The sequence below is a fragment of the Lissotriton vulgaris genome, chromosome 5 (genome assembly GCF_964263255.1).
Source record: "Lissotriton vulgaris chromosome 5, aLisVul1.2, whole genome shotgun sequence".
NCBI lineage: Eukaryota > Metazoa > Chordata > Amphibia > Caudata > Salamandridae > Lissotriton > Lissotriton vulgaris.
The window spans coordinates 1367375586-1367402291 of NC_141693.1; the positions used below are offsets into that span (position 1 = coordinate 1367375586).

Below are 26706 nucleotides of genomic sequence, written 5' to 3' on the forward strand. Positions count from 1 at the left end.
TCGTGGATGTCTGTGATCTTGCGGTGGAAGAAGGTGGCCAGCGAGTCGCACAGGTCTTGCGAGGGTGGGACGTCGTTGGTGTTGGAGCTGGAGTTGGAGAGTTCCTTCACGATGTTGAAGAGCTCTTTGCTGTTGTGCGCGTTGTTGTCTAGGCGGTCTTTGAAGGAGGCCCTTTTGGTGGATAATGATGAGGTGATGGTGCCTGTGGGTGGCATTCTTGTGGGCGGCGTGGCTGTCCGGTGTTCGTTCACGGAGCCTTATCTTCTCCAGCTTTCGGCAGGTTTGCTTGGAGGCCCGGAGGTCTTCAGTGAACCAGCTGGCTTTCTTGTTGGTATGATTGTTGGAGGGTTTCTTGATCGGGGCGAGGGTGTTGGCGCAGTCGTTAATCCACTGTCTGAGGTTGCGGGCGGCGGAGTCGGGGTCGGTATGGTCGGCAGAGTGGGCTCTGGGCGAGGGTGGTGGTTAGCTGGTCTTCGGTGACTTTGCTCCAGCAGCAGTGAGTTCCTCCAGCAGCAGTGAGTTCCTAAGTTCCGATGGAGTAGGTGTGGGACCTAGTTCTGGAGGCCACCAAGCCGACGACCAAATAGATGGTATATTACTGATCACTAACAACTCTGTTTTATTCCCGTTAAGGCACAGGCAGTTATTATTCATCCAGCCAGCTAAATCAGTTAGACAGGCTGAGAAGTTGGCTGCCGCCTCAACCGGGCTTTGGGATAAAGTGACCACCAATTGTGTGTCGTCGGCATAGGATACAATTTCCACACCATATGATTCCACAATCCTCGCAAGGGGTTCCATATAAATGTTAAACAACATGGGGCTCAGAATAGAGCCCTGTGGGACCCCCTGCTTTAAACACCAGGATGCTGATTTGAACGGGGGGCAGTAAACTTGGAAACTCCTATCCGCAAGAAATGAGCACAGCCAATTGTAGGCCGATCCAACCACTCCAACTTCACTGAACGTGCTAGAAGCAATGAGTGCGAGATGGTGTCAAAAGCCGCATTCAGGTCTAGTAATACTAAGGCAGCTGTCTGTCCCTCGTCCACTTTTTGCCGGAGCATCTCTGTGGAGAAGAGAAGGGCGGTTTCCGTTGAATGGCTTGCCCTAAAGCCGGATTGGGAAGGGTGGATAAGTTGGCCTTCTTCCATAAATTTCATTAGCTGGATATTAACTATTTTCTCCACTACTTTCATGCAGAAAGGAAGGAGCGAGATGGGGCGGAGATTATCCAGTTGGGATATATTTAGATTTACTTTCTTTTTTATAGGGATTACCTGAGCCATTTTCCAATCATCAGGCACATAACTTTCCTGAAAGGAGAGAGTGGCCATATGACCTATATGGTTGATCAGGAGATCCAACTGATTCCTAAAAATCTTGGGCGGGGCAGCATCGGTGGGAGATCCTGATTGAATGCTAAGCGCAGTTCTCAGCAATTCCAATCTCGGAGGAACCTCAAACTGATTCACGTATTTGTCCATTGTATGCCTCGTACTTCCGTCAAGGTCAAATATGTCCTTACCAGCCCCTGTCGGGAAGGACACGTATATCTTCTCCACCTTACATATATTAACATCCTTCTGACTGAGTTTCTCGAGCACAACCATCTGCTTGACATCTCCCAGACGGGCTTCCGACCCAAACATGGGACGGAGACTGCCCTGTTGGCAGTGACAGAAGAGGCAAGGCGGATTTTGGATCGGGGAGGATCAGTGGCAGTGATCCTCCTCGATCTGAGCGCTGCCTTTGACACGGTAAACCATAAAATCCTCATAAACCGTCTATCCGATCTGGGAATTTCAGGAGAAGCCCTGGGCTGGTTTAAGTCCTTCCTGAGTGATCGCACCTTTCAGGTGTTTGAAAGCTCGGCCGTCTCTTCAAGCAGACCGCTGGGATGTGGGGTGCCACAGGGCTCCTCGTTGAGCCCTACGCTCTTTAATGCATATATGAGGCCACTGGCTGGGATTGTTCGTCCGCATGGTATTAACATCATTACCTATGCGGATGATACTCAGCTAGTGGTCTCCCTTGTGCAAGGGAACAACTGCCAACCACAAACCAACCTAGCGACGTGCTTGGAGGAGGTCAAGAGCTGGATGACCATGTCTTGCCTGAAACTCAACGATGATAAAACGGAGCTCATGCTCCTAGGCCCTGCAGCCCCCACCACCTTGGAGCTGTTATGGCCTCTGAGCATGGGTGCTCCTCCCACTCCCAGAGATAACATACAAAGTCTGGGAGTGTGGTTGGACAAATCGTTGACTTTTAATACCCAGGCAACCAAGGTTTCTGCGGTCTGCTTTGGCCTCCTTAGGTCGATTAAAAAAATCCTTCCTCTTCTCCCCTTTGAGGCCAAGCAGATAGTGATTCAAGGCCTAATTCAATCTCGCCTTGACTTCAGCAACTCCCTGTACCTCGGGGCTCCAGAGTACAGCTTGCAAAAACTACAGCGGACACAAAATTGTGCAGCCCGCACTTTGCTGGGACTCCCACGCAGAACCTCGATAAGGCATGGCCTAAGGACTCTTCACTGGCTTCCCATCAGGGATAGAATAAAGTTTAAGACACTCTGTATTGCCCACCAAGCCTTTTGGAGGACTGGCCCAGAAATTAATCATGCCCTGATTCTTCCCTATCAGCCCAATAAATCACTCCGCTCATCAAATGCCTTTTTGGCAAAAGTCCCTAGGATCTACAGAGCTAGATCAGGAGGCCGCTCTTTTGCCTACAACGCTTCCAGACTGTGGAACACTCTTCCATGTCATCTGAGAAGCAACTCCAATTTGGCAAGTTTTCGCAAACAGCTCAAGACCTTCTTGTTTAACTAATTCGGACCCTTCCTGGATCATCTCTCTGGAAGACACTGTTCTAGCTTTAGCGCCTGGACGCCTCAGGGCAACTGTTGCGCTCTATAAAATTGCTTTTCATTTCATTTCATTTCAACTTCTTCACGAAGTGGTCCGCAATAGACTCACAGATCTCTTTGGAAAAGGTGTCTTGGGCCACTATTCTATTGGGCAGCGTTAGCTCCTTGTATATTGAGAAGAGCTCCTTAGAAGAATTCTCGGCTGACCCAATTCTCTCCTTTAAGAATTCTCTTTTCACTTATCTTATCAGCCTATGATACTTCCTCATGCTGTTCTTATCTTGCAGCTTATGGGTTGTACCATAGTCTTTGCGCCATGTGCGTTCTAGATCTTTACAAACTGATTTGGCAGCTCTTAATTCCTCATTGAACCATGGAGCAGACTTAGTACAACGTGCTGGGGCCCTGTTGGTCCATGGTGCCACTTTGTCTAATGCCCTAGTCATCCAATCTCCATATGCTTTCCAAGTCTCATTAGGTGTCCAACTTAATGGAGGATAGTCTTGCTTCAAGGCAAGCTCAAATGTTTCTTGGCTAAATTTCTTCTGATTCCTACGTTTGGGAAATGAGGGTCTTCTCGATGTCGCCCCTAACAACCTACTTAAGACAGAAAACAGGACAAGGCACTGATCAAACCAGGGAACCCTGATAGGGCACTGTGCCTTCACTTCGTCCCAATTAGCAAAAATAGGGTCAAGAAGATGGCCCGCTTGATGCGTGGGTGTCAGCGATAGGAGATCAAACATCAAAGACTTCATGGAAGCAATGACCCCTTGAGCCTCCTTGCAACTAGCATCCTCGAAATATAGGTTCAGATCACCCAGAATTAAAACTCTGCTATATCGTAGAGCTGGTTGAGTCACCACCTCCAACAAGCTGTCCACATATTGTGTGGATATCTCTGGAGGACGGTAAATAAGATAGCCATTTATGGTGTAATTAGGGGAGACTTTAATAGAGAAAAAACCTGCTTCGCTATTAGTGATATTCACTGGTTCTAGAGCGTATGTCAACTCCAGTTTATGCACCAGTGCTATTCCACCCCCTCGCTGGCCCCCCCGGTCAATTCTCAACAAGCCATATGCGAGCGGGAGGGCTTCCAGAATCTCCGGGGCGGACGCCTCATCAAGCCAGGTCTCCGTTAAAAACAGCACGTCCGGCTGGCAGTCCACTAGAAGATCATAGATTTCCAATCTGTGCTTTTTAAGGGAGCGGCAATTCACCTGAATCATGCTTAGTTTCTCTACCTCCCTTTCGTCAGCCAAAATAACTAAGGGGCCAAATCAAATCAAAAATAACTTTATTCGGTTTTTAGAAAAAAACATAAAAGTTCATAGAAATACATTTTTATACATTAATTCAGTTAATAAAAACTGTTAAAAACAGAAATTTAAAACTTCAGTGTTTAAAAATGACTAAACTTTTACTACTGTTCTTTGTATTCTATTCATTCGTTTGGTTATCAGAGGTTAGTACGATGGCGGATGCAAAATTTCAAAAAACATACAATTGCTTTTGCTATTAGTTCATTTTCAAGATATTGTAATGCCACGTAAGCTGGACGACATTGGCGTAGGCCCCAGTATTTTAATATTGGCAATAGCCATTGTCTGCGGGGTACCTCAAAAAACTTGCAGAATAAAGTTGTATGTATTGTTGACTGTTGTGATTGGGAATCGCAGGGGCACAATAAAGATTTTGATGTCCAATCATTCTGTGTTGGAAAGCAGACCATTTGGTGGAACATATTGAACCTGAAGCGTGTCAGAAGTAATTTTTCAAATTGTGTTATTTTATACATCAGATAAGGTTCAACAGATGGGACCATTTGTACCAAGAGACTTTGTTGTACAGAAGGTTTATGGATTTCTTTTAACAGGCGTATTTGACGCAGATGTGAGAGACATGCTTTTCTCAGTTCTGATTTAGAGATGCTGTTTAGAGATAATGGGTCTGTAAAAAAATGTTTGTATCCCATGTCTTCTAAAAAGGCTTTTACATATGCTGTCCATTTCATCCTCCCATAATGGTCAAGCGTCTGTATATCTTGGATAATGAGTCTGGTTAGATGACATTGTTCAGTAACCCAGATTCTGCGCCATAGCATTATAGGTTGGGCTTTTATAATATCCTCTAGATGGTCTATGCCCAGCTCTTCGTGACAGGCATATGTAGAGGAGTTTTTCGGTAGCCCTAGTAGGGTTCTTAAAAAGGAGTTTTCTATTTTTTGTAAATCAGTCACATTTGCATACCCCCATATCCCTGCCCCATAAGTAGCGGTACTGACACATTTTGCTTTATAAATTTTTAACATTTCTAAAGGTGGTTTTTGTCCCAATTTTTGAGCAAATGATCTCAAGGCCGTTGTTGCTTTTAAAAAGGATAGTTTCCTGGCATTGATTGCTGCCTTCCATTTGAATTTATCATCAATCACGATTCCCAAGTATTGGTAAGTGGATGTTCTTTCCAATGCTTCCCCTTTCACAAATAGTCTTTTAGGTTTCAAGCTCTTTTTCCCCGCGTGCATAGTAAAAGTTTTCTTAACATTTAAAAACAAATTCAGACTTAACATAAATTCACAATATTTATCCAACTCTCGCTGCAATTCCACTGAGGTTCTAGCCATGATGACCGCGTCGTCGGCATATAACAAAGCGGGTATATGCCGACGGCCAACCGAGGGGAGATCTTTACTTCCCTCGAGCATTGCGGCCTCGAGGCCGTTTGTATAGAGGGTAAATAAAGAGGGGGCCAGCACACAACCCTGTCTGACCCCCTTTTCCACACCAAAACTCTCTGTCAATTGACCCTTTGTTCCAAATCGTACTCTGCCTGTTGTTCCGGTATAAAGTTCTCAAAGAAAGTCTACAATAGGGGGGTCAACTCCCATTGTGAGAATGATCTTCCACAGCCTTGAGTGTATGACACAATCAAAGGCTGCGGATAGATCTACATACACCATATGAAAGACACTCCCCTTAGCCTCTAAGTACTTTCCTGCTAGTAAAGACAGATTTAACGCTTGATCTATAGTACCTAAGCCCTCTCGGAATCCGTACTGTATATCTGATAAAATGTTATTTGTAGCTGCCCACTTCTGGAGCCTCTCGAGAATGATCCGACCAGCGACCTTCCCAAGAGAGTCCAGGAGTGAGATGGGCCTGTAACAAGTTGGTGAGTTTCGATCTCCCTTTTTAAATATCGGGACCAGTACGGAGGTCTTCCATGATTTTATCAGTCCTTCTTCTAGGGTTGCGTTTAAAACATTTGTCAAAAGCGGGGACCAAAGTTCTTCCTCATGTTTGAAGATATCAACGGGAACCCCGTCTGGCCCCGGGGCCTTGCCTATTTTTGAGGATTTTAATGCTTTCTTTACCTCATCATGTGTAAACTGCAAGTTTAACGGATAAATAACTTGGTTCATCGAATCCATTGTTTCCATATTAAATAATGATCCTAAACCAAAAACATTAGAATAATGATTTACCCATTCAGTATTGGTAATTACGACATCGATAGAAGGTAAATCCTCTTTACTTGTGAGATAGGGTGACCTTACTATTTGCCAGAACTCAGCGCTATCTTTAAGTTCTGAGCTCTTCTTTAGACGGTCCCATAAATTGATTTTTATCTCGTTTCCTATTTTTTATTGCTAAGGCGTATTCTCTTCTTAGAGTAGTAATTTCCTCTCTATCTCTTAGATTCCTACCGAGCGCTTTTTTCAGTTTTGTATGCGCTTTAGTGCAAGCTGGATTAAACCAGCCTTTATTCGCTCGGTTTTTTTGTTTACACGATCTGGTGAGTGCCTTTATCATCTTTTCTATAATAGTGTTAAAACTATCTATTATATTGGTACTTTTTGCCTTATGCGCTAGACAGATTAATATCTCGTTTTTGCATGCTGTAACTATTCCTGAAGTGATCGCTTTTTTGTCAATATTTCCTCATTTTAAGGTGTAGCCGTTAAGAGAACCCAACTCTAGGTTTTGTTGATCTAATAAAGTTAATATGTCAAGATCTTTTTGATTATTTTGATCTTTTAAGGTGATTATTATCGGGAAGTGATCGCTTCGAGGGTTTTTGACTACTTTGAATGATTCTATATTTGGGCCTTTGTGTGCTGAGATCATGACGTAGTCTATCAGACTCATTAGTCCCCTACCATTAAAAGTTGGTGTAAAGGGTACTTGGGGAGATTTTAGTTCGTTTGCAAAGCCCAATTCTAGTTCAGTTACAACCTCGTTCATTTTTTCGCCCTCATATGAGTGCGTGAAGTGAGTTATCATATTGCCTTCATCTTCCTCGATTCCACATTTATCTGTGTTGTTATTCTCACATAAATGGATATTAAAATCGCCACCCCAGAGTATGGTACATGATTTATTAATATATTTCTCTTTTAAGTCTTGTAAGATTAGAGAAATCTCTTGAAGAAGATTGGTCAAATCGTCTGATTTCTTGTTGTTATAGAAATTTACTATAATATATAACGTCTGTTTAGTTCTCATTAGAATAACTATTTGGTAGTTCTCGTTTAGTTTAACAGGGACGATCTCTTCATAGCATAAAGTGTTTGCTATATAAATAATTAGGCCACCACTATTTCTTCCAGATGGAGATTTTTTTGCCGAGGAAAGAAAGGTTTTGTACCCCATTATATGCAATGGGTCAATGGCCCAAGTTTCCTTGAGACAAATAAGACTGCTCGTGTTCACTTGGTTTATAAAGTTAGGATTTGTTACTTTGGCCAGCAAGCCTGCTACATTCCAGAAAGTTATATGTATAAAAGAGGTACTACTATTTTGTCTGGGAGAAATTATCTTAATTGTTCAGAGCTAATTTTTGATTGTAGTGAATTAATTTCATCATTTGATCCTATTTGATTGTGGGGAATTAGAGTATTTTCTACAGTAGAATTTCGTATATCTGTTTCCTGTCTGTCTAAGGCACTATCTGACACCTGACCTACTGGATTTAATATGTAGGTCAGTACCCTTTCAAAATGGATATTTTTTTGTCAATCATTGAAATCAAGGGTAGATAGTGCAGCAAATCTATTTTGAGTCGGGATGCTATAAAGGTTACCAGGTGCGGCAGCAACTTGTTGCCAACGAGGGTCACCATACTCTTTATGAGGCATTGTGGACAGATAGGGATGAGGTGTGAAGTGAGAACGTACCTGCGGTTGGTATCTTTGTGTATGAACATTTGGATATGTAAATTTAGGATATTGATGTAAAAACGGGGAATTGTTTTCAAACATTTGATGGTGATCAGGAAAAGGAGTAGCTAAGTTGGATCCCATTGATGGTATATTAGTAATCAAATGTCTATAAAAGTACCCCAACGGAAGTAAAGTGATATTAAATTCCCAAACCGAGGGTGGAGGGGCTCTAGCCAAGGTCTTCTCGGCCCATTGCGGATTCTTGAAGCTTATGGATACACAGTCACCTTCAAATTTTTTCTTCAAGGGGCCTATCCATCCTACTCTCTGTACATTGTTTATTTCTCCTGTGCATTCTATCGGGAAGTTACAGTTTGCTATCAACCAATGCAAAATCTTATTTTTCAAGGACGAAAAAGTTTCCTCCTGATCGTGTCTAAGTCTAGGAACGTTAACCAAGACCAATACGTAGGCACCACATTCAGGAGGAAGATTGATTCTTGGAGGGATCTGCCTTGAATTGTATGGTGGATCATGTGTTGGCCGAGGTTTTTGAAAGTTTATTGAAGTAGAAATCAAATGATTGTGTGTCTTTTTTTTATCATGAGATGGTGCTGTCGTCTTTCCTGGAGTTTCAGTCACGGGCTGAGCGGTAGTAGTTATACTCGAAATTGGGCCGCTTCCTGTGGTAGAGTTGTTTGTAGATTTATCTCTGCTTAGAGAAAGAACAGGATTTGGTTGTGATTTTGTCGCTCTGTCTGCAGATGATGTAGCTTTTTCTCTCTGCTTAATAGTAGTAGATTTACTAATATTTGTTATTGCTGCTGTGTTAGTAGATACAATATCTCTAGGAGTCTTTTTATTGACAGCGATGATTTCCTCAAGTTTCTTTTCAATTCGGGTCAATCTAGATTCGATTGGTGACATAAATATCGCCAAGAGGTTAACAACTCTTTCTATGAGTTGGTCATCTTGTATCTGATTTATAGGTGCGTCGAGATTGTTTATACGCTCCTGATCCTTCCCCTGAGTGTCTTCAGTTGATACCCCTGCATGTGTTGTTATCCCACTAACGGTGGGATGTTTAGTTGTGGTTTTTCTAGATGGAGCTTTGGTTTTTTTATGCAGTTTTTCAACAGGAGGAATGATTATTATTGGTTGTTGCGTCTGTTTACGGATTGCACCCTCTTGGCTGGGTCTTACTAATATAGCACTATTCTCTTCTGTATTGTCCGGAGTATGATTTATATTTAAATCCGGTGTCTTTTCTAGATCGTTACTCGTATCAGAATCACAATCAATCAGTGGATCTGTTGCTGATAGGTTAATTTCATTAGGAATAGTGTGGAGTTTGGGACGTATTTCTTGCAGACAGCCCGCTTGTGAGTCGTTATGTTTGGCTGGAGTTTTTGCCAACAAGATTTGGCCAAGGGAGGAGCGTTTGGTTGTTAATAGTTCGTATGAGGCTCTACGCTTGGCGGCTTCTAAGTCTTGTGAGACTCTTCTTTCAAGAAGTGAGATGCTTAGATCAATAGCATTGTGTGTTCTCGTAATGAAGCTATCAATAGGGCCAATGATAGATATAGTGCTTGCTGCTGCAGCAGTCTTGCTTCTACTTCCCCTGGTAGACATTGCGGTCTAGTCGTGACTGTCCTGCAATACCATGCACTGAGAAAGAGGACCAGGTGTCTCCTGGTAAGTGTGATACGGTGCGGCCCAGTATCAGGGAAGTTATTATCCTTCAAGAGTATAGTGTACCGGGTAACAAAGTCCGTTTTATTCACATGCAAGTTGAATGAAAAGTTTTACCTGTAGAACAGCAGAGCGAAGATGTTAGAGGGGTATACCGGACCCGTCCTCCTCGTCCTCTGAGGGCCTCAGAGGGCCCGCCCTTTGCGAGACGGGGGTGATGGTGGATTTATGCGCCTCCTGGCGCGGAAATGTCGCGGTATGTGCCGCCAAGCCTGCTGGGAGTTGTGGTCCTATGCCTGTGCCACGCCCACACTCCACTCAGCTGCCGGACTCCCGAGATGGCTGAAGGGGTCACACGGCGGGAGGCGGGCGGGCTGGGTCCAAGGCAATATCCCAAGCGGTATCCCAGGGCAAGAAAAGGCAACGCCTGTGCAGCGGTAAAAGTTTCTAAGTTGTTAGCAAGGTCATAAAGGCATACCTTACACTGATCAGGCATCATTTCTGCATGCATACTATGCCTGCAAGCTTCTTTAATGATAGGGCACCAGCGTATCAGCTGTACTTTCATATACTGACTACTATTAGGTCCCACGGTTTGGTTTTTTGAGCAGGGATTCTGGCCCCTGGCCGTGCCCGGATGCGGACGGGCGCAGACGGGCTTGCCTTTGGCGCGACTTCGGCGCACCAGCGGCGCGCCCGCTGTCCTTCCCTCATTAAGTAAGGGGCAGGACAGCGAGACTAGAGCGCTAACCTGCTTCCTGCAGTGTCTGGAAGTGCTGGGCTCCTCACCCTCCGCAAACAAACGCCCACAATGGACGCGGCGGACAACAAGAAGAATCAGGTAGGCAGAATGCACAAAAGAATGCTCACTAGGGCTACAAATTACAAAACAGTGATTGTTTAAAAAACACGTAAAATAGTACAGGATTTCGCGCTAGCTCCGGGAGCCTCACGTGCCAGACCCCTGATAACTGATTTCTCCAAATGGATGTGTCTGTCAACAGACAGGCCTCCACCAAAGTGACTATTGTGGAAATAGAAGTTGCGAGTATGGGTGACAGCGACAAATTGCTGGGCACCAAAAAGAGACTCGCAGGAGCTGTGTAGTTACCAATTTCTAGGTCACAGGGTCACTGCCGTTCGACAGTGGGGAACCCCAATACTGCGGCCAATGCAGAGCCCGAAAAACCACGCTCCTCACCCTGGTGGCCAGGACCGGATTCACAAACAGAGAGGACGGCACTGGAACGGTACACCGCCAGCAAGAAAATTACGAAGGCCACGGCACAGCCCTCGGCAACCAGAGACCGCCCAACAGGTCCCCGAAAGGAGACCGCACCAGACACCCCGGGACCCGCCCATGGAGAAAGCCAGGAAACCCCCGCAGCTGCAGCGAACGACATGCACCAAAGACGGCCAGAGACCTGCCCCACATAAAGCACCAAAAGCAACAAAGCCCCCAAAGGATCCCACAGGGAGGCAAGGGCTCCCCGACACGCCGCTAACAGACAACGGCGCACAATCCGACTCCAAAGAAATGGAAACACTCCCAGCAGAACAAGCCACAAAACACAAAGGCGCGTGCACCACCATCCCGAAACCAATGAGATGGCGGAAAAATGCAATCAAGCCGTGAAAGTAAGAACACCACCGGGCTAGGGCAAAGCCCTGAACCGGATAGACAAACCGAGCAAGAAAGTTGAAACATACATAGCCACAAAAAATGCCACCACAAGCAAAACCATGCAAATAGACAGACAAGCTCGGCAGTGCACCCTGCAAAGACCCAGCACCCGACCCGCCATACCTGACTGACAAGCATACAATAGGATCTCCTCACCAGTCGTGCGCGCACACCGCTTGCCCCTCCCAGTAATAAGGCAGCACGGACACCATTCCCCAATGGCGGCTCCCTATCACGGGAGGCAGCAGCACAATCCATCGCTTGTGGGGCACTAGTCGCTGGCACCCACCTCATTCAGCGAAGGCCTAGGAAGAGGGAGAAACCTCGCGAGAACGTGCTTGATCTCGCTGTCGCGCTAAGAGTAAAGGGAAGAAGAAGGGGCCCAGGCCGGCTTCTAAACCGGAAGTGGATGACACAAGTCTTGGTTTTGCTGCAGAACTGGTATTGTGGCGTTTAACTCCGGCATGCATTTAACATCGTAGAAGCAGCAGTGCTTTTATATATTAGTTTTCATGCTGGAAAAAACAAAGTGCCTCACACCGAATGGCTAGGTAATCACGGATCCCATTGCAACATGGCTGCCACTATTAACGCCCACTGCAAGAGCGAGCGCCTTGAGAGGTGATCGGCACCTTATCAAAATATTGCCCCCATGGTAAAGAGCAGTTAAAATAATACTGTTCATTACAATAGGCAGGCGTCTGTTACCATTATGCATTTAACTTGCTGCAACAGGCGAGTTCCCGACTTTGCACGTGATGTTTGCACACAGCCTTTTATCTGTAAGCCCCGTCCTTTTCAGACTGGGGGCGTGTTTTTGACTGTTGTTTACATTCTTTGATGTTTTTAGGTCTTCGCCAGCTCGCCAGATTTTAGGCGGAGACCTAAAAACATCAAAGAATGTAAACAACAGTCAAAAACACGACCCCAAGTCTGAAAAGGATGGGGCTTAGATAGAAAGAAGAACGTCACTAGGACCTCTTCTCCAATGGCTGTCCACGGTTTAGGAAGCCAACCAATGGAGACGAGGGGCAGGGCTTAACCTCGCTAGTGATGTTCTCTCTATCACATTAAGTCTTGCCAGCGAGACTGCGCATGTGCGCAGTCTTTTGCAGGCGGAGACCTAAAAATGGCACTCACTTTTATCAGTAGGTGTGCCCATAAGAGGTGAGTTGGGTCGCAGCGGCCAAATCGGTGGACTCCGGAGCACAGGGCTCACACTTCGATCCCCCCCCATGGCAGCTCAGATCATCAATAGCTGGGCAAATAGCTCACTCGGGGCAAGATGTACGACCCACCAATTTGCGACTCGCAAACTGCATCGCATTTGCGACTCGCACATTGAGATGTAGAACATTGTCTCAGACACTGTTTGCAATTCCTAATGGGGTTGCAAATTGCATGCCTCTTTTTTGTAATGGTATGGCAGCACACTTACTTTAACGTCTGTGTGCAAAGACTTCTTTTCCTTGGGGTGGGAAGTTGTCATCTATGAGCTCTTATCTGGTGCATAGAGTTGGGGGCTGTCACGCACTATTATTACACAGGCTACCTTTGTGTTAGTTAGCCAGGCATGTCCAAGATAAACAATTAAGAGAGAACTTAAAAACGTTACATACCAACGAGCACAAAGTGATCCCACTTTCAAGGGAATCTATTGCAGTTCTAAAGCCACATAAGACTACAAATCAAATGCGAAAACTGCCTCGCAGGCTTCCATTTCCGCCCCCTCCTCCACCCACCCTATACACATTGGCTGAAAATAATTAATCTGTAATTTGATTTGCTTAACGTGTACCAACCAATCCTCAAATTTCACCGTTTCTACGTATTATTTGAATCAGTTGGTGGAACTGTCAACTCATGCATCGGACATTTTTGAATTAAAAGCGGAACTAGACAGAAAACGCCCTCCCCGTAGTTAGAAAAATTAATTAGAAAACGCACTGTGAATGTGAAGCAAAGCTTGACGAAGCCATTGTTACATAAGTTAGAATAGATACAAAAACAGTTTTTAATATACCCGAATTAACTATTATTTATAGATGCTATCAATGTATACCTATCCAATATTTCTTGTACAGATTTTTTCACTCGTAAAACCAATTACTCTATTTCAAATTTATGAGCAGCAATTTATTTACAATTATCGGAAGTATATTTCAGTGGTGAGGCTTACTTACCACTGACACAAGGAAAATAACCATCCTCGAAAGTGTCTGCCTCTTGTACATGCTTCTCTGTATTCGGCTATCTTGCCCTCTTTAAAAAGCTTCCTTGCTGTGGGTAGCCCGCCTTGTATTAGGTAACCCCATTTCCTCTCTTGCCCTAGGCACAGTAAGGCTCCTGCTTGTAAAATGCGCAGGCTTATTTTATGAAGCAGTAAACACAACTGGGTAGCCCCTAATTGGGCTAGATAAAATTATTCAACAATGACGTACTGTAATATAGAGCCTAGGATCGTGCAGCTCTTACAAAAGCCTACAAATTTTTTCTGCTAGGCACTGAGTTGACTGTTTGCTGGGGGAAAACATCTGCATTATTTTGTTTTGAGAGTGGTTGATTGCTGATGGCAGGAGACGAAATGGAAATTATTATTTTCATACTTGGTGTATGTTGTAAAGTGTTTCTTAATCTCCTTATCTGTCATCTGGCTTCTCATGCTTTCCAGCTTGTCTGTATTTAGAATGCTATGTATGTCATAGAATGCTGGCTATGAGATGGGCCTTCACTTGGTGATGGAAGGCTGAGTGTCCAGGAGGACAGCTCCTGGTGGGGCTAACTTAATAGCTAACTTACCTACTTACTTGACCATTTAACTACCATCTTGGTTCACCTGTACCATCTATAACTTCAACTACAATAAATACCAACTTGGAACTACACCTTGACTCCATGAAGATTATTACATCATTTCATTGGCGACGAGGATGGGATTGTAGAAAAATAGAACTAATAAGAATCGAGAACCGATATGTCTAGAAATAGAATGATATAGAAAAAGATAATGAATTAAAACACAAGACACAAGACACACACATCCCCTTTCCTTACACAACATTTTGGCGACGCTTTGAAGGAAACCTTGCGTGTTTTGACCTCAAGAAAACCGAAGGTGAGAGAACCTACATAATTCTATGAACCTTATTGAACTTCATTGATACAAGTAACTAGAAACTAAGCAATTTTTAAAGTTAAAAGAAAAACAAGGAAAAGAACGCCCTTAAGAGTCCCACCAGTGTCCTCCACCACCTGGACAGCCTACCCAGGGCGCTTCACATTTCTTGTAATTGTGAAACCATGTTCTTAAAAGTAAAGGAAAACTACAGTGCTGACATATTTTTCAGTTGCTGCCTATGTACTTTGTTAGCGCTACGATGTTCTCCAGCTTCACCCTGTACTACAGAGTCTCTAAAATTCATTACCAGCAATATCATTGACTGTTGTTTATCCAAGTACTTGCCACCTGCATGGAATGACATATCGATGCTACGTGCAACAGTGTTTGAAAAGCTGTTGTGGCGTTATTTCAGCAAGCGCTTTTCACTGCTGTTCAAGGTTGTAATTGCTAGTTGTGATTAAGCTGCTGAGACAAGGTTTTAGGAGAACAAGGCACCGTGCTAAAAGACATTATCTGTTATTAAAGGTGGCATCTCTCAAGAGTTTTAAAGATGAACTGTATTTGGAAGTTTAAATAGCACTCGAGCAGCGTGAAAGTAATGAACTGGCGAGTGGAAAGGAAATTTACATGCGTGATGGACATGAGTCACAAGTCACGAAGAGCATATTTTGACTTTGTTTTTTTTTTTTTATTGATGCCTGTTCGGTCTTAGAGATTGCCGTCCTATTCAACTGTTTATTTACAAATTCAAAAGTCTTTGCTCGCGCTCAACTTGTGATGCTGCCCAGCTCTTCATGACGTTCCTAGTCAGTGGAGCTCTTCATGACGTTCCTTTGTCATTCGATTCTCTGGTGCTGCTGATGGACGTTTTGATGCACAGGTGTGCAGGAAGCCATCCTGTGCAGCGTAAAATACGTGCCTTCATCATGGATATCTGAACTTTCCGATGTTTATGGGAGCAGTTGGAAATGCGGTAATGCCTGCAGTGAGGATGGTGAAGTAAATCCGCAGAATGAAGATTCCGTTGTCATTTTGGTGGTATTCTACATATTTGCAATCTTCTTTGCTGTGACGCGATGTTCACCAATTTATACGTTTCCTCCAGTATGGCCTTTACTTGCATCAGTGTTTTTAGATCTCGGATCAGAGCAAGTAACTTCAGGTACTGTTTAAAATTGTTCTTCGTGTTGGGAGCAGTAAAGTAGCACATTTTAACGAACATTCATGTTGCACTGAAGGAAAGGAAAGCCTTTGGGACTAATTTATGAGAATTGCGAAGAAGTATTGATGAAAATGGATCTACGGTGACAACTTTATTTGTTTTAGTTTATTGTGTTTCAATGGTTGTCATGTTGAACAGTGTTTGCTATAATCTTTTCTCATCCTGTAAGTGGGTGTTTCGGCTTATATGATATGTGCTACATTTTCTGACCTAGACACTTGTGTAGGACTAGCATTTTTCTTTTCTGTGGTGTAGTTTGCGTAGGAGCTGGTCTCTTTACATTTCTTCAATTCTTTAGTGTGGGTGGTGCGCACACCTTTTCACTGTTGATATGCTACACTAGCAGTTTTGTTGTGCTCAACTTTCTACTCTTAAAGTGTAATGGGTCTTGTACCAATATGTTTATGCTTTCATGGGGTTGTGTGTTTCTACCCTATACATTTATGATTTTATGAGCTGGAGTATTATACATTTATGCGGCATTTATTGATGCTATTATGCTATAATTATTAAGCGCGCAAGTAGTAAGACAGAGAAGCGCGCAAATAATTATTAATATTCATGGTGCACTTATTGTGGTTGCTATACGAAAGGTTGTGCACTTATTCTAGGGTCAAGTGTTTACCCTATACATTTGTTGCTATACGAAAGGTTGTGCACTTATTCTAGGGTCTAGTGTTTACCCTATACATTTATTGCTATACGAAAGGTTGTGCACTTATTCTAGGGTCAAGTGTTTACCCTATACATTTATTCTTGGGTCATGTTTTTACCCTAAATATTTACGTTACTTTTATTGATGCTATTTTTATGCTTCTATGTGGTGGGTTTCTACCCAATACATTTGCGCCTTAGTGCAACGTACTGTGTTCTTTTTCTTTTCTTTTCTCTCCAAGGGAAGGGGAGATGTGCCTGTTCTATGGTTTATCCTTTTACTTTTTAAGTTGTTTCTTTGCTTTACTTATTCTTCTTTCCTTTTCTTTTCTTATATGAACTGTCCGCTTTATTGCATGTGTATCTTTCAAGATTTTAATTGATTTATTTAATTGCTTTATGTTGCAAGCATTTCTGTTTTTTCCTGTTAAGAAAAGGAGATATGTTGTAACTAGATTTATCTCCTTTTAGGTTGCTCAGCCAGAATGAGTGAGATGTCTGCGTGGAATGTTGGTGTGCGTGATGTCAGAGTGAATAGAATGTGTGTGTGCCTGGTGTGTGTGGAGAATGTCAGTTGGTGAGTGAGGGCTGAGCAACATCCATCAAGCTCCTGGTGGGACCGAATACTTATCATATTGAAACCAACTAATAAACACCTGACTTGGATTAATTACCTGGCTACCTCTACATTTTATCCTCTTTTATTCACAACATTTTTCATTGGCGACGATCCGGACTTCAAACCCTACGTGGATGCTATTTTAAAGGATTTCTACATTCAAAGTCTTCAACTACATCTAAGAACTCTAACTCTGCAACTAAGAACCCAAGCACTTACCTGCAACTATACATTGTTGGCTGCCCGTGCCCCACCAGTGACCAACTGTCAACGGTCAGCCTCACCTGGGCTTGCCAACATCAACTTAAGCTTGGTGAGTTCTCTACTTATTTCGAAGTTTTTTAATTATTTACTGCTGCACCTGATGTTAAAGCCTCTGCTCCTGTTTTAAAATTATTTCTCTTGATTCAAAAGAGACTGATTCAAATGAGACTGATTCAAAAGAGACTGCCTGCCTGATTCAAAAGAGACTGCCTGCCTGATTCAAAAGTCCTTGACTTGTTTGGACCATGCACTGTGCTAATTCATAAGCCTTCACTGTGTTTTATGTCCATGAATTCCTGCAACTTAAAGTGTTAACTGCCTGACACCGTCTTAATTTTCCAAAAAAAAAAAAAGGTTTCTTTTCTGCATCCGCCCGAGTTATGGTTTCATCTGTCACCATCTCTTGTGGCTGTGCCCTTTCCGACCTTGCTTGTCTGGTGATTACAGATTTATGGGGCAGCTGGGCGAGGTGAAGGCATTTGAAGAGCTTTTCACTTCGTTCGTGATATGTTTTTCCTTTATCCAGCGCTACATGGAAAATGATTTTACATTTCAAGCATTTGCATTACGATTATTTTTGGTTCAGTTAGTAAATGAAAAGATTTATTTTTACCTTGCCTGTTCAACTCGGCAGTTCAACCTCCTTCAGTCCATTTAAATGTGGCACCAGCGCTCTCGCGTGCAGCCTCACAAGACTTCAATGTTCTCTCTTGTCCTCTTGTAATGACGTGCCTTTAGCGTCAATGTCACTGCGCTTTAGCTATGGAGTACATTACTGTGCCTTTAACCACCCGGCACGACGTGAGGAAACGTGCTGCCATCTTCATAATACTTTGAAGTGTTTTTTTATTCAGCATGTCATAACCTGCACCTCTTCCAGACGTGTTTCCTTCAAGTTCAGTTCCTCTGTTTTGGCCTGCTTAAATTCTGTGGTGGTACCATTCTATCTGCATGTCTCTCATGGTATTCGGAATTACTATTTCTTCACATGGGAAAGTGCATGGAGTGCATTTTGTCATTTATTTCAGCGCAGGTACTGCTTCAATTCTACTTGAACTACAATGCCAAGCATGTTTTCCGTTTTTCAGTCTACAGTGATCAGGTTCTTTCAGCACCAATTATTTATTAATATCTTGATTCAACTGCGAATCCTCTGCGCTGATTCGCACAGCTTGCATCTTCTTAGTGCTTTGACAATTGTGACAACTTTATTTATTTTAATTTATTGTTTTAATTATTAATCATCACATTTTGATAGTGAGTTTTCTTCCACATATTTCTTCTTGTTGTGATGCTTTTTAAGATGAAATTTTGCATTGTAATGATAGGTTACAACAGGTATAATTATAAATTAATTATATGAATTTTTCACGGTTTAACATAGTGATGTTTATTGAATTTCATGATGAATTCAGCTATTTATGTGTGTTTTATGAGTGTTCACTATTGGTTTACACCTATCAGCTTATAATGATATGTTCTGTCATTGTTACATTTATGCATTTTTGATGAGTGGACACTATTTGTCTACAGCTACAAGTTTTAAAGATGATATTTACGTTATCATTCAATGCATGCATGTTTTATGAGTCGACAGTCTACAGTTACCGGTTTTAAAAATGATATTTACGTTATTATTCAATGGATGCATGTTTTATGAGTCGACAGTCTACAGTTACCGGTTTTAAAAAATGATATTTACGTTATTATTCAATGGGTGCATGTTTTATGAGTCGACAGTCTACAGTTACCGGTTTTAAAAAGGATATTTACGTTATTATTCAATGGATGCATGTTTTATGAATGGGCAATATTTTTGTCTACTGTTACCGGTTTGAAATGCGTTTTTCTGATGTCATTCCTTCAATTCAGTACTGTTTATGATAGTTTTGCTCGAGCTCTATTAATTTTTTGTCTTCTTTTTGCGCAAAATAGCTTTACTGATTGTTTCCTGTGCGTAGACGTACGTCACATGGAATTTTGTTTTATTATATTCGTGATATTTAAGTTTTATGTTTTTCTTACATTGCTTTAATTAATTTTTCTTGCTGATATGTTCTTGTTAGGTGTTATTCTTTCACCTTTACTTGAATTCCTTCTTATATTTATTCATTCTTGTTCTATCTTTCACTACTTGGTTTCACAATTACGCCAATCTGGCCAATTGGTGTGGTTAATGATCCCGTGGACTTTGTGTTCAATGTTCATCTTCTTATTAATGTTTTTTTTCTCTTCTCTTGTGTAAGGAAAGGGGATGTGTGTGTCTTGTGTTTTAATTCATTATCTTTTTCTATATGATTCTATTTCTAGACATATCGGTTCTCGATTCTTATTAGTTCTATTTTTCTACAATCCCATTTCTTCCTGTTGTTTGTATACCGTTATTTACATTTCTTATGCTTCATTCTTTTTTTATTCCTTCTTTGTTTCTCTTCTCTAATGTAAGGAAAGGGGAATTGTTGTAAAGTGTTTCTTAATCTCCTTATCTGTCATCTGTCTTCTCATGCTTTCCAGCTTGTCTGTATTTAGAATGCTATGTATGTCATAGAATGCTGGCTATGAGATGGGCCTTCACTTGGTGATGGAAGGCTGAGTGTCCAGGAGGACAGCTCCTGGTGGGGCTAACTTAATAGCTAACTTACCTACTTACTTGACCATTTAACTACCATCTTGGTTCACCTGTACCATCTGTAACTTCAACTACAATAAATACCAACTTGGAACTACACCTTGACTCCATGAAGATTATTACATCATTTCAGTGTGGAATTAGGTGGTTGTTGCTATTGCTTGTCCACAACTCCAAGTCTGTTTGATTAGTGTTGGTTGCAGTGACTAAGTTGTCCACTTGTCGCTTTTGTGCTCTTTTCCATTCGAGTAGTTGTCACGTGCCAGTCTCCAGTAGTGGTAACAATCAATACAAGTGTATTTGTAAAGTGCACGTTCACTCCTTTGGGGCATTTCGTCAGATTAACAGGTGCCTATTGTTACCCAACTCGGTGGCACTCATTGTATTGACCTAGGGAGGATGAAAGGCGGGGTTGACCCGCAGGGATTTGAGCCTGTGGCCAAGAGGTGAAACCCAGGTTTGTGTAGTGGATGCATTAGTCAGCTCAGCCACTACACATGGTTACTGAAATGAGTAGTTGTATTTCTTGCCTTCTCCGAGGTTCAGTTTCCAGATGTATTTTTTTATTCCTTACTCGCGCTCGTGTTGACACAGTATTGTTCATTTTCGCTATCTCTCTCTCGGTGGAATTGTAAAGGCAATGTTGCCCGAAGTCCCTTTGTTGTGTTCTGATGGAATGGTCATAGCATGCCGATGTGTGCTTTCCTCGTCTTTGGCAACAGAATTGCAGTAATTTACAGTTTAAAGTTAGTCACTTCTGGTGACAGATTGACACTATTATCCCTTTCCGATAGTCACATGCATAGCTGGCGTTACCTGCCCTCTGTGAAGGTAGAATGAGTGGCAGGCTTGGTTCTATTGTGGTAAAACGACAGCAGCCTTCTCTTTGCATCCTTTGCTGGTATAACAGAATTTCCACTGTTTGTACCAGATTAGAATGATAGTTCACTTTTCTACAGCTACGTTGTTGGATCCTTTCTCTATATTCTCAAGTGTTAAACTTAGGCTTGCGGTTATTTGTAATGTAATGTAAGCAGATTTATAGAGCGCATGGTTACCCGGAGGCATCCCAGCGCTGCACTTGAATCAGGCTCACACAAGGGGGAAAAAACAAGAGATCATTTGGGGAAAATAAAGGTCTTCAGTAGCTTCCGGAAGCGCAGATGGCAAGGTTCCACACGTAGTTTTAATGGAAGCGAGTTCCAAAGCGGGGCCGCCTTTACAGAAAAGCGGCGACCGCCCGTGCGTGCCTTCCTGAATCTAGGGACTACCGCCAGGTGCTCATTATCGGGGCGCAAAGGCCTGTTGGCTTTGTAAGGTATAACTAAACTCTTCATAATAGAAGGACCCTGGCCTTGTAGAAGTTTATGGACAATACTCATGGACTTAAACTTGATCCTCTCACGAACGGGGAGCCAATGGAGCGCTTTCAGTGCTGGTTTGGCTGACTTCCTAGAAGAAGTGCCCATCAGAAGCCTGGCTGCGGCATTCTGCGAGACTTGTAGTTTATTGATGGTGGCTTCAGGGGCCCCCATTGCGTTACTATAATCTAGTCTGGAAAAGACAAGTTCTTGAACCAGCAACTTCCTAGAGTGCTGTGGAAGGAGAGGAAGGACTTTCCGGGCGGACCGCAGAGGGCCAAAGCAGGTGCCCGCTGTGTTTTTTGCTTGGGTTTTAAAAGATAGGTCCTGCTCCAACCAGACCCCCAGGCTCTTAATTTCTTTTTTAGGGCTGGGGGGCTCACCCAGACAGTCGGGCCAGATGGAAGTCGGTATAGTGGACAGCTTATTGCCTAACAGCATAATCTCGGTTTTCGACCCGTTCAGTTTGAGTGATGAGTCACCCATCCAAGTATGTATTTTCAACAGGCATGAATGCAAACTGTCAGGGAACTGATCAAGTTGGGATAGTGAGTCAACCAATTGAGTGTTGTCAGCGTAACTCACAATCTTGATCCCAAACAGGATCACCACATCCTCCAGGGGGGCCATATACACATTAAACAATGTGGGGCTTAAAGACGAGCCCTGCGGCACACCACACTGGAGGGGGACTAAAGCAGATCGCGAGTTACCATCCCAAACTTGGAAGGTGCGATTATTCAGGTACGATGTCAACCATGCCAAGGCAGCCCCCCCCCCCCTACTCCCACCCCAGCCAGGCGTTGTATAAGGACACAGTGATTCACCGTGTCAAAGGCTGCACTCAGATCAAGGAGGATCACTACCACTGATCTTCCTGAATCCAAAATGCACCTTGCTTCCTCAATGACAGCGAGGAGTAACCCTCGGCTGAGGAGTAAGATACAGTGTTCATTCCTTATTAAGAGATACTAACTGATATGTACTGACTGAATTGCGTCGTAAAATACTCTACACAAGAGAACATTTTATTGTTTTATTAACTTATTTACATGCACCTTTTTAGGTAGCCCTTTAACCATTTACATGAGACACTTTTGAGGCAGTAAGTGAACAGGGTGTGGGGTATTGTTTTGCTTTTGCTGCTTGCCCAACGCAACAGACTCACATTTCACACAATGCCAGACTAATTGGCTTCATCAAATGTTTTTGTTTTTTTAAGGTGTGCTTGGTAAATCCACACACAAAGTGCACTTTTGAAACACTTCCTTGCCATCCTTGTGTGCAGCTGTGACTGATAAAATTAGAAAGAGAACATCCTACACACTAACTTGGTGCATGCTCACAGCAGGTTCGAGTAGAAAAGTTGTACAAATATTTTACAGTGCCACTAAAAATTGATGAAATGCCCACCCCCCAACACTTGAGCCATGTTGGTGTGCCAATATCTGCATGAAATGTGCCAGAGAACCCCTTTCCATCTGCGAGTGGTTTACCACCTACTTGAAGAAGGTGGTAAACTGCAAGTGTTTTGCGGCCGTAAATGTGGTAGCAAAACAATTGTACATGGCATTGTGACTTGCTAGTTGGAGGAGACATCCCTTCCTGTAGGGGCTATCTCACAGGGAAAAGCCAGGACGGGTTCCCAAGGCAAGCGCCGGGAAACCTCCGTGTAGCTGTGCGCTCAATAAATGCAATAATAATAATAATAATAGCGGGAGTCGCAAATGCTATTTTGCGAGTTAGTGACTTGCAAAATAGCATTTAAACATTCTATTACCCTCTTTTGCGGTTGTGGCTGCAAAAAAGTGCCCTACATCTGGCCCTTAATTTCTCGGACGGCACCCTGCGCCTTGAAACTTTAAAGGGTGATATGTTCACGCTTTTCAAATATGATTATTAATTGATCATGCATGCTTAACGAATGCCCTGGGTCCAGGTAGCGTCATGATACACAAACGCTTAAAAGTGTTATCTCACAGTATCTTTTTGCAGACATGTCAACCCTCCCGATTCAGGCGTGAGACTACCGATTTGAAGGCTAGTTTCCCGCGTCCCGATTCCTACAAGCAAAAACCCGATTTGTCTTTGGTTTCAGCTGACAGGGCTTGGTATTGTGTAAAGTGCTAATTCTTCCAACAAAGAGTGGCGATGCAGGGGCTCTCGAAGGGGTGAAAAACCAACAAAGCGTCATTAACTTGGGAATCGTCTTTTAAAAACCTGCGAAGTACTGGGGGGGGGACTTATCAGCCCGGGCTGCCATAGGGGAGTGGGGGATGCATGCACTGCCAACAACCTGCCATTGGCCAGTGCCCAGCACTTCCATCACCCTCTTTGCCTGCCATTGCGCTCCATGCTTATTAAAGATAAGGAAAAAATGTGCATTTGCGTTTCAGATGTCCGATCCTGCAGCAGCCACTTCCAAAGCCCATACATGCCAGTAACCCGATTCAAGGCCCCATTCTCCCGATTTGTTTTTTAAATCTCCCACTTTGCTCTCCTGAAATGTTGGCATGTATGCTTTTTGCCAATGGCTGGCAAATCCGAGAGGTAACAATGGTGAGACATACTGAGTTTGCCAGTGCTTATTATGTAATTATTGCACAGAGCTTCGACAGTTTCAGCTCGTAGGATCAAACCCTTTCCTAATAAATTAACGTAACTAGTTTCGCGCCAAAATGCATTCCAAAACATAAACTGCAATACGTTTTCCATTTGTCTTTTGGATTACAAACCCAAAATACGCATTTGATACATGTACCTGTAGTTTGTGATGAAGAATTAAGCCAGTCACAGCAGAGCAATAAATCGGGTGCATCCAAGATGATGTTAAACCCTTAGTATGGTCCGAGTGCATATGGCTGAGGAAAAACAGGCGGACGTGGTTACTGCCTCTTGATTTCCAACAGTCGACCGCAATTGGCGTATTTGGGATCACTACTCCGTTCATTTCCAAACTTGCGATTCTGATGAGTTAGAAAGCCTAAACCAAATATACGGATATAATGAATAGTCATGCAACCTTCGTATTTTATATCTTCAAACAAGTGCATACTGATCTTTCCAAGCTCAACTACATAAATATATTAGTTGATTTATGTAAACATTTTTATTAAACTCAAAGATGACAGCCATGCCTCTACTTACACGGACAGTTTATAAATTCCGCTCGACATGCTTTTTTGAATCATCACACTTTAGCACTATTCTAAACTTCCGGGTCGCGTGACAGCCAATCCCATAGCGAAGCATATTCTGCGAGTCGTCTGGAAGGACTCGTAATTTGTAAAGCAATATAGGGTTGGAGGATTGTAGAAACCTCAGCCAATGCTAGCGCGAGGAACATAATTTGGATGAGCTCATTGGCTGTGGAAACCGCACGCATGTGTGTCTGAGAGTTAATAAACATTGTGGGAGCCTGCTCTACAGATTCGGGGCCTACTCCAGTGCGTATTTATTTTTTTAATGTGATTTTAAATAGCGCGAACTTTACCCGAAGGTGTCAGAGCGCTTTACATAAGAAACAGTTGCAAATCATAAGGATTTAGGATTACATGCGTTACATAAAAGATACAAACAGAAAAAAATGCAAATGCACAAGATGTAAAGTCACACAAGGAAGAGAGACAAACAGAAAGAAAAATTGCAAATGTACAAGATGTAAAGTCACACAAGGAAGAGATACAAACAGAAAGAAAAATTGCAAATGTACAAATAGTAAAGTCACTCAAGGAAGAGATACAAATGGATATACTCTAAGAGTCACATAGGAATAGTAGAGAGCACAAAGGTCTACTGCATATACTAGTGATTAGAGTTATCTCCATATACATATATATACACATAGATGTTCTCAGGTCAAGATAAAAAAAAAAACCCAGGGGAGCAGAGTTCCATTAAGTGAGGTCGGAGGGGGGACGCAGTCACAGCACCAAGGGAGAGTGGGAGGGATACAAGGGTATGGAGAAAAGGCAAATTAGAAAAGGGAAGAAACATTTGAGGATCTTCAAGGGGGAAACGAGGGAAAAGGGTAAAGGACAAGGGAATGGACAAGATGGCGGGTCGGGGTCCAGATAAGAGAGGCCGAGGACAGAAGCAAAAGGGCGGCCAGGACAAAAGAAAAAGTAAACAGGTCCATGAAAGTCCGTGGCGGGACAGGCCGCTCCGATGAAGAGTGTTCTCTGGGGGCCTGGGGTGGGTATGTTCCGAAAGGTTTGGCCAACTAGTTGCTGCTGTCGCCCAGGACCTGGCCGACCTGCTGAGGTGCCCCACGCACGGTGCCTGCTATGCGCTGGGGCCTCTTGCCTTAATTGCCTCATCACCGCCTCAGCCCCCGGGACCAGAACCGAGGAGCACTGGCCGCCAATCACCGCTGCAGTCGCGGTACTTTAGGGAGGCTGCCTCGCCGCTTTCTCCTGTGCTCCTGCGGCTCTGCCTTTCGCTCCACCACGGCGATCCCTGTCCTCGCTGCCCAGGACCGGAACAGTCTTCACCTCGCTCTTTCCCCCGCCGCCGCAGCCTCACACGGCTCGCGCTGCGTGGCGGTGGGGAAGTGTTGGCGCTCCACTGGTCTGCTCGCACTCTACTTTCCTCTCCCCTCCCGCCCTTAGCAGCCATGTACAGTTCCTTCTCTGCACGTGCCTTGAATCGTATTTGTTGACCTCGAGGCCCTGGTTAGAAATGCTTGAATTGTCACACATCTCTCGGGGAGGCCGTCTCCTTTGGCCAGAATGCTGCCGGCGACCGGCCCCACGCACCACACCGCGGCCCCAGAGGGCGGCCGACCCGACAGAGCCTACGCCCCTATGGGTCACCTACAAGCCAGAGCTGGGTCCGCCCCAGCAGTCCCTGTACCTGGCGCTCCGGGACCAGCCCCAGCCGCGAGACGGCCTCCTCCGTCAGACAGCCTCTCCAGTTTAATAGCGGTTCTTCAACAACACTGAGTCTCCTTCCTTGATCCGGCTCTCCTGCGCTTTCCGTCGATGGCTTGCCTGTTCATGGGCCTTCTTCCGACGAGTATCAATCAGAGAGTCATCAGGGCCTTTTGGCTGCCATTCGGGATGGTGAGGGATTGAGTCAGTGACCACTCGACCCATCAGTAAGTGTGCAAGAGCTACCCCAGTGGTTGTGTGGGGTGTCTGCCGGTAGCTGCGAAGGAACGTAAAGATAGCCAGTTCTATTGATTGTTTCTTGTCATGTGCAATTCGGATGACCTTGTTGAGAGTCCTCATGAAACGTTCCGCCTCACCATTGGCTTGAGGACAACGAGGCGTGATTCGACGGTGTTGTATGCCAAGGGCTGTTAGGTAAGTGGCCAGCTCTTGTCCCTGAAATGGGGGCCCATTATCAGTGCACAACTCATACATCAATCCATGGCCATGATTTTTTCTATCTTGGGTATTACCTCAGCAGCATTGGGAGATG

At 43.8% G+C, this 26706-nt stretch overlaps 1 protein-coding gene across 2 annotated transcripts in view; it reads right to left on the reverse strand.

The window, feature by feature from the left end:
* Positions 1 to 24510, reverse strand: part of LOC147712609 (5' exonuclease Apollo-like) — a 101791-nt gene extending 77281 nt beyond the window's left edge. For both annotated transcript variants that reach the window (XM_086923317.1, XM_086923316.1), the window contains exons 1-2: positions 24430 to 24510; positions 24044 to 24265 (exon numbers count right to left, since the gene is read on the reverse strand). In XM_086923317.1, coding sequence (XP_086779443.1) covers positions 24044 to 24232 — 189 coding nt within the window. In that variant the 5' untranslated portion in view covers positions 24233 to 24265; positions 24430 to 24510. The remainder of the gene's footprint in view (positions 1 to 24043; positions 24266 to 24429) is intronic.
* Positions 24511 to 26706: the final 2196 nt, after the last annotated feature.